The following is an 8,606-nucleotide window of genomic DNA, read 5'->3' as shown; positions in this document are numbered from 1 at the left end:
CACTCTTTCACATTTGGTCCTCACAAGTACCCTGGGAGGCATATACACAAAGGCCCAGTCTACAGATGAGAAAACTGAGGCTCAAAAAGGTTAAATGACTTGCCAAAGACCCTAGAGCATGTAAATGGTAGAGTGGGGATTTGAACCAAAATCTGACCTAGACACTCCTGCTCATAGCCACCTTACTGCCTCCGAGATGGAAGGTGACTCCTGGACGCAGGAGAGTCAGGTCTCCATGTCATGGTGTTTGTCATGCTGGCATGCCATTAGCTGTTTACTCATCTGTGTCTCGCCTGGAAGCTTATTGAGGGCAGGTCCCATGACTGATTCTTCTAGTGCCCTCAACTCAGAGCCTGGCACAGAGTGGGCCTATGTGTTGAATGAGTGGATGAATGAATAAGTGAGTGAATGAATAAATGAAACAAATGTAAAGTAAGAGGATGGATCACCTGGCCTGTGAGCTATTGTTTCACTGCCCACCTGCTATCTTTCCTTCTTAGCTGTGGGGACCACTTTAACCCTGATGGAATGTCTCATGGGGGTCCCCAGGACTCTGACCGGGTAAGTAAAAGCCCAGAATCCTAACCACTAGGCCACCAGGGAACTCCCCGACCAGGTAAGTATTCTTTTTAGGCTGAGAGAGAACCCAAGGTCTCAGAGGCAGGGCACGCAGCTCTTGGGGCCTGAAAGTATGATTCCTTTTTGTTGGGGTCTTTTTCCCTCACTTTTTTGGTTCCATTTAGAAACATTTATTGACACTTTCTGTGTTGAAGGCCTGCTCCCTAAGACTCACAGCCTGGTGAGGGAGACACTGAGAACTCCTTGGTTGCAGTGCAGTGAGAGAATCCTTGCAGGAGCCTGCAGGAGGCCTTGGGAGCCCAGAGCAAGCTCCTGATCCAGCCCGAGGGGCACATGCAATGGGAGAAAGCTTCCTGGAGAAGGTGATGGTGTGGAAGTTAAAGGTTTTACCTAAACTAAAAAGGCCATCCCAGAACTTCTCTGGTGGTCCAGTGGTTAAGACTCCTCACTCCCACTGCGGAGGACATGGGTTCGATATTTCATCGGGGAAGTTCCGCATGCCTCATGATGTGGCCAAAAAAACAAAAAACAAAAAACAAAATGCTGTCCCTGATGCTGCAGCTCCTGGCCCTGGAGTTTAATTTTATACCAGAGAATTATTTCCCCATCAGCAGTGAGTCACATGCTGCCTTAATGGTTCTTGCCTTATCTGAGTACTGCTTGTTCTCTTAGTTACTCAATGTTTTTATTTACATCGACTGATTTTTTTCCCCTTAGGTAAATTTAGTTATTTTAATCTATCACTGAAGGTTTCAAACAAGTTCTAAAGTGGAGAAACTAGAGTCCCAAACCCCCGTGTCCCTATCACTCAGTTACCAACTTGTGGCCAGTCCTGCTTCATCTACACCCCTGGCCCTTCTCCACCGTTATTTTGAAGAAAATCAAGACATCATTCATGTAATTAAGGTAGATTTATTTTTAACAAGAAACTTGATATGGCCACAGAAAATAGGAAACCAGTACTTCTAGCCCCAAGAGGAGGATCATTGTGAAAATAAATCAATGCAGACCTAAAAAGTGTCATTAGAGTCCTGCTAGGGACTACAGCCTGCTTTATCTTTGTCAGGGTGATTAGTGAATGTCAAAGAGGCGTTAAAGACATTTTGACACCAAGCTGAAATTTTGTCCTGGATGTCATGCCAGGAGGACGGCCTCCTCTCTCAGTGATGGGATGTTTCCTAATGCCCTGTCCACACACACCCGATTCCGTCTCCTCCACCTGCGGTGCTATGTGTTCCCCTCCTCAGGGATTCAGAGGGGATCATGCCTCTGAGCCACACACCAGGCCACTTGCTCCTCCGCCCAGTCCTGGAAACGCCTCCCCTTCCTTTATCTTCCTACCGCAAAAGACCCCAAAACCCGGCACAACGAAAAGTGCCAGGTGTGAGCAGCAGATGTCTCAAAGGAAAACAAGATAAAGCAGAAGTGGCTCTTCTTGCTGGTTGCTCGTCAGCCCCATCACACAGCCCCACCCACCCGTGTGCAGGGGAGGGCAAACAAATGAAAACATGGTGTGTGTTTCTTAATTCATGTAAGTGATTTTTGTTTTTTTGGACTTTTGACAGCTCTGTCACATTTCTAGTGATCAAAGTTTTTACTCCTCGCCCCCCGCCCCCTGGGGAGTGGGGGAAGCCTTTCTGTTGGGTCCATTGCATAGTGTCATACTTGTGTTCTGTGTGTCAGTTATCTATTGCAGAGAGTCAGATTACTCCAAACTTAGGGTTTTGGGGTTTTTTTTTTTTTTTCGGTATGCGGGCCTCTCATTGTTGTGGCCTCTCCTGTTGTGGAGCACAGGCTCCGGACGCGCAGGCTCAGCAGCCATGGCTCCCGGGCCCAGCTGCTCCGTGGCATGTGGGACCTTCCCGGATCGGGGCACGAACCCGTGTCCCCTGCATCGGCAGGCGGACTCTCAACCACTGCACCACCAGGGAAGCCCTTTGGGGGTGTTTTTGGCCGAGCTGCTCGGCTTGTGCAGATATTAGCTCCCCAACCAGGGATCAAACCCACAGCAGTGAAAGCACCAAGTCCTAACCACTGGACCACCAGGGAACTCCCAGGTTTAAAACAACAAGCATTTGTCATCTCACAGTTTCTCTGGGGTAGGAATTCGGGTACAGCTTAGCTGGGGGCCTCTGTCTTCGGGTCTCTCAAGGCTCGATGTGGGGAGGACCCGCTTCCACACAAGCTCATGTTGCTGTTGGCCGGCCTCAGGGCCTCCCTGGCTGTTGGCCAGAGATATCAGTCCTTTGCCAGGTGGGCCTCTCCCTAGGCCAGTGCACAGCACAGCAGCTGGCTGCCATCAGAGCAAGTGAGTGAGAGAGAAGGCATCCAAGACTGAAGCCACACTCCTTTTGTAACGTAAGCTTGGAGGTGACGCCAGGTCCAGCCCACCTTCGTGGTGGAGCACACAGGGTGTGAATCCAGGGGGTGCATCTTAGAGGCAGTCTTCCTCATTGAAGCCTTGAAAGGTGCTGAGCAGGAATCAGGCAGGTGAAGAAGGGAGAGTGGAAATGGAGGCTCAACAGGGGACGTCCTGTAAACAGAGCCCTGGAGGCTTGAACCGGCAAGAAGGAGGTCTGGGAACTGGCAGCCCTATGCCTCTTAGGAAGTGGAGTTTCTGAAGGGCCAAAGACCACCTCGTGACCTGTGCCTTGGCCTGGGCCCCTCTTGGGGCAGGGCATCTGAAGGGGCTGGAGCCAGCTGCTATCTTGTACCCGAGCCCTTGGTATAGGCAGAGGAAGACTTGAGCAAGAGCTACGTGTCCAAGGAGCCATGATGACTGGCATGTTCCTTTTGGATTTCAGCATCTGGTTTTGTCCAGACAGAATTGAATTCAGCATGGGGATTTATGTCCAAGCCTGGTTGTCCCTTTGCACATCTCCTAACTGGTTTCTAAGCTTCCTTCCCTTCTCTCCCCATCCACCTCCAGTCCTTTCCCTTCATGCACGGTATTAGAGGAATTGCTCCAAAGCATGGAGTGACAAGGTCACACCCCTGCCTGAAACCTTTCTTAGCTCCCCAGTACCCAAGGGTACAGATCTCACGTGGCTACTTGGTGTGACGTTCAGTGCCACCTGGCCCAGTTCCACCCACCTGTGTGCAGGGGAGGGACTAGAAAGCCTGCGTCTCCTGACCCTCTGCTGCCAGATCATGCCTCTGAGCCACACACCAGGCCACTTTCTCCTCCGCCCAGTCCTGGAAACGCCTCCCCCTCCTTTATCTTCCTACCGCAAAAGGCCCCCAACACCCGGCACAACAAAAGGTGCCAGGTGTGAGCAGCAGACGTCCTAAAGGAAAACAAAGCAGAAGTGGCTCTTCTTGCTGCTTGCTCATCAGCCCCATCACACAGTGACATGCTTTGTGACCCTGCTTTGCAGCAAGGCCATGTGTACCAGCCCATGTTGGCTCAGGCTCTTACTTCTGCCCAAGTGTCAGGTTGGGGGCAATTTATTTGCACAGACAGACGTGGGTCTCTGGGACTCATCAGTAGGGCCTTGTCACCAGGAAACATACTCACTGTTGTGCTAACCCTGTGTTTTGTAATCACTAGTCTGTTCCATGTCTGTCTCCTCACCATGCCCTGAACCCCTTGAGGGAGGTTGACCACATATACACCATCACCTCCCACCCTGCCTGGCAGAGGGTGTCTGATGTAGGTGGAGCTCAGTAGCTGTGTTAGTACATTTAAAAATATTTATTTATTTATTTATTTATTTATTTGGCTGCACCGGGTCTTAGTTGGGGCGTGTGGGATCTTTTTAGTTGCGGTGTGCAGGATCTTTTTAGTTGTGGCATGCGGGATCTTTAGTTGCAGCATGCGGGATCTTTAGTTGCAACATGCGGGATCTAGTTCCCTGACCAGGGATCAAACCCGGGCCTCCTGCATTGGGAGCGCAGAGTCTTAGCCACTGGACCAGCAGGGAAGTCCCAGGACATTTTTATTACCTTCAAGGGAGAAGGTGGGCAGAACCAGGTGTTGGGGGCAGGAGACGCCCTTTGCCCCTGTGTTTCTTCTTTTCCTGGAGGCCGGATGTCAGGGAAGGGATGCTGGCTGCCTCTGATGGTCAAGAAGCCAAGCTTGGCCAACTTAAGCCCAGGGGAACTGCAGACTACCAGGGGCTCACAGAGTCATCGGGAGGCTGGAGAAGTGGGCTTGGAAAGAAGCAGGAACCAGGCTAGATTCTGAGGCTTGGATGCAGACTGGGCAGCAGCCTTGTAGGAGAAGCAGCCTGGTCTAGTGACGTGACTTCCTAGGGAGGGGGTCACTGGCCGTTTTCAGCATGCTGTCATTCAGCGTGCCCAGGATTTTAGTTCCAGGGAGAGAGAGTCCAGTTGCCTTCCTTGTGTCCTGGGCCGTCCCTTCATCCTACCAGACTGGACCCATAGGAGGACACTGGTACTTTGAGGAAGGGGAACCAGATACTGGGAAGCCAGAAGTTAGCAGCCATGTCCCACATGCCCTTTCCCCCCGGGTCTCATTGCAGCACCGCGGAGACCTAGGGAACATCCACGCTGAAGCTGATGGCCGAGCCGTCTTCAGGATAGAGGATGAGAGGCTGAAGGTGAGGTGGAAAAGAAGGCGGGGACCTTTCCTAACAGGTCCACTGTCTGAGGTCTTTGTCTCCCCTCAAAGGTGTGTGATGTGATTGGCCGAAGCCTGGTCGTCGATGAGGGAGAAGACGACCTGGGCCGGGGTGGCCATCCCTTGTCCAGGATCACAGGGAACTCAGGAGAGAGGTGAGTGCTCTGCCCGCAGTGCCCGCGGAGACCGGGGAGGGCCAGGCAGGTGCTCATCTCAAGCCCACTGCTCTTCCTCAGGTTGGCCTGTGGCATCATCGCACGCTCTGCTGGCCTTTTCCAGAACCCCAAGCAGATCTGCTCCTGCGACGGGCTCACCATCTGGGAGGAGCGAAGCCGGCCCATCGCTGGCGACGGGCGAAAGCAGCCCGCCAGTCCCCCCGCCCACCTCTGAGCACAGCCTCAGCCTCGGGTCTGTCACTGTCCTCCCTGCTGAGCACTTCCAGAGGGAGGCCCTGCTCACCCAGTCCTAGGAGAACTAGTGTGTGGGGTGTGTAGGGGTTGCTGTGATCTTCCCTTGGCAATAAAGTTTTATTTTCATATGGAACTTGGTGTTTTGTCCATGTCCTGTTGTCCCTTAATGGGCTTAATAACCATAGTCCCTCTGCCTCTGTCCTCCCTGTCGAGGGCCACCTCTTGGCTTTAGAGGCAAAGAAAACTGGATTCAAAGCCACACAGTTCCTGAGGGCCGTATCCTTCTCAGGGTCAGAGTGAAGGACCACAGCAGACGTATTTCTGTTTGTGGCCTGTCCCCCTCCCTTCACTATGGCCAGTTGGAACCAAAATGGACACCTGACCCACACAGGGCCTTGCTTTCCCAGAGAAATCAAAGTGGATCCAGCTTTAGTTTCTCCCTGGGGTTGGATCTGTAACATGGGAATATGGGAACTGTGGGTGGGCCTCTTCTCCCTGCATTATGGACCGAGTATCAGAAAAAGCCCATCGGCTGAGGAGGAAGAATGAGGTAGATGCACAGGGAGAACCTAAGAGTCGCAGGAGAATGCCAGATGCTCCGGAGTCCGCACTCTGGGCCTTTCCTGAGGCCAGCGACCTGATCTGGGAGTCAAGAGACCATCCCCCCACCAATGCATCATCACCCACTTCCTAAAAAAAATTAATGTGGCTTGAGTTGATTTCCTTACTCGCAAGTAAAAGACTTAATTAATCGAGTAAATAAAGTGTTTGGCACAGGGTAAGTTAAGGGAACAGTGCCCGTGATTCTGAGGCCAAATGCGGCCTCTGGAGGCAGACCCAGCCAGGCTCCCCTCTCACAGGGATGTCCAAGGACATCGAATTCCTTGGGGAATTGGGGCCCGGAATTCTGGGGCTTCGCAGTCATCTGTTGTGGCCCCTGCCCCACTGGACTGTGTCATGCTTGCTCATCCATGACAAAGCTGCTTTTGTGACATGGTAGGCTGGCAGAGTGCAAACTTTGCCCCTTACACTGCCCGCTTGGAACAAGGTGGGTGGTTTTACAGCCAGCTGCCCTTGGCTTAGATGCACCTGGCTCTGCTCCCATTCCCCAGGCCCTTTCTGTTCCCCTCTCACGACGGCTGGCTCTGCCTCTAGCCCTGCTCTTTTCTCACCAAACCTATGCTGGTTGCTTTCCAGCTCCCCTTGGTTCCTGGGGAACCAAGTCCTTTTAAGCCTGGGGCCCAGGCTGTGTTTCTCCACCTCAGAATCATTGCAGGAACTCCCCTTGGACTCTGCTCACAGCCAACTCCTGACCTCTCACCTTCATTCTGGAATTCTAGCTGGATTTAACCCATTTATGGCTAAACCACTCGCCATCCCCTGCCACTCTTTTTCTACTCCTAAGTGATCAGTATCCCCATTAACTTTTCTCTCTTCTAAACTCTTAGCTGTGTGGTTTTCAAACTTCATTTTTAAATCACAGAACACTGTTCAAATACCTTGAAACCCTATCTGTAAAGCAGAAGTGGAACTACAGCCAAAGATGCTTAGCTCTGACTAAGCTTCCCCAAAGCCCTGGGGCTTCAGGGAGCACACGTGGAAAATCTTTGCCAAATTCAGGCATTTTCGTGTTATCTCTCAACTTCTGCCATGTCCACCAACCATCTGTACTATCATTTACCAAATACTATTCTTTAAATTAATTCACTTTTAAACTTACTTAAAAAGGAAAATTTAAGGCTTCCCTGGTGGCGCAGTGGTTGAGAGTCCGCCTGCCGATGCAGGGGACACAGGTTCGTGCCCCGGTCCGGGAAGATCCCACATGCCGCGGAGCGGCTGGGCCCGGGAGCCATGGCCGCTGAGCTTGCGCGTCCGGAGCCTGTGCTCCGCAACAGGAGAGGCCATAACAGTGAGAGGCCCACGTACCGCAAAAGAGAAAAAAAGGAAAATTTAATCATGTTAGCTAACACCTGTATAATGATGATTAAGTGCCAGACTCTATTCTGAACACTTCACATGCAGTAATTCATTGAATCCTCATGACAATACTACAAGGTAGGTTCTGTTATTTTTTTTTTTCTTGGCCACGCCATGTGGCTCGTGGGATCTTAGTTGGCAGTGAAAGCTCAAGTCCTAACTACTGGACTGCCAAGGAATTCCCAGTAGGTTCTGTTATTTTCCTATGTTACAGATGAGAAAAGTGGAACACAGGGTGATTATGTAACTTGCCCAAGATCACACAGCTAGTTACTTGGCCAATTCTAGATTCAGACCCAGGTGGTCTGGTTCTAAGTCTATATTGGTTCTCAATGTAAAGTATGGAAAGCAAGAGTCATTTGCCATAAGTAGAAGTTTGCAGAGACTTCCCTGGCGGTCCGGTGGTTAAGACTTGGTGCTTCCACTGCAGGGGGCAGGGGTTCGATCCCTGGTTGGGGAACTAAGATCCCACAAGCTGTGCGGCTCAGCCAAAAAAAAAAGAAAGAAAAAAAACTATTCCACCACAAATTGCTCAAAATCATGTGTAACTCCAAGGATTTTTGCACTGTGTCTCAGGGAACCCAGATACTTTCTTTTGCCCCCTGTTCTCTCAGCTGCCATTTAGCATCTTTCCTCTGCCACAGCTGCTTTCTCAGTGGCTCCCAGTGCCCAGCCTCATAATCCATGTCTTGGAAACCTCCTATCTCTTCTGCCCTCTTCCCCCTGGGTTTTCATCTTCTGGCATTGCATTCTCAGTTCTGCCTGGGGTTCCACATTGTGGGTTTGTAGAGCTGCTCCTTTTTCCCAAGCGGGAGATCTCCCCAGCTGAATCCTGGTAGAGGGGCCCAGTTGGAGTCACTCTTCAGAGCCATGGCAGAGCCTCGGCTCAAGGACTCCTGGTCACAGGTGGGGTCCTTGGAAGAGGTGGGGGCCATTATGCGAAGGTAAGTGAAATTCTGGCTTCTGAAAATGCTTCTCTCTGTTCCTCCTCTGTCTTCTCTGCTTTACCAGTACCAGTGGCTCTCAAGTGGGGGCCCTTGTCATCCCTGACCGGAGGC

The 8,606-nt window shown here is 51.5% G+C and overlaps 1 protein-coding gene across 1 annotated transcript in view; it reads left to right on the top strand.

The window, feature by feature from the left end:
* The window catches only part of CCS (copper chaperone for superoxide dismutase), a 7,886-nt gene extending 2,335 nt beyond the window's left edge, over nt 1-5,551 (top strand). The window contains exons 4-7 of the mRNA XM_007462199.1: nt 501-561; nt 5,064-5,141; nt 5,213-5,316; nt 5,398-5,551. Of these exons, the coding sequence (XP_007462261.1) occupies nt 501-561; nt 5,064-5,141; nt 5,213-5,316; nt 5,398-5,551 (397 nt within the window). The remainder of the gene's footprint in view (nt 1-500; nt 562-5,063; nt 5,142-5,212; nt 5,317-5,397) is intronic.
* The last annotated feature ends 3,055 nt before the right edge of the window (nt 5,552-8,606 follow it).

Source organism: Lipotes vexillifer, unplaced genomic scaffold, assembly GCF_000442215.2.
Source record: "Lipotes vexillifer unplaced genomic scaffold, Lipotes_vexillifer_v1.1 scaffold1129, whole genome shotgun sequence".
NCBI classification, from domain to species: domain Eukaryota; kingdom Metazoa; phylum Chordata; class Mammalia; order Artiodactyla; family Lipotidae; genus Lipotes; species Lipotes vexillifer.
Note: the sequence above shows the minus strand (reverse complement) of the source record. Positions and strands in the feature narration are given on the sequence as shown.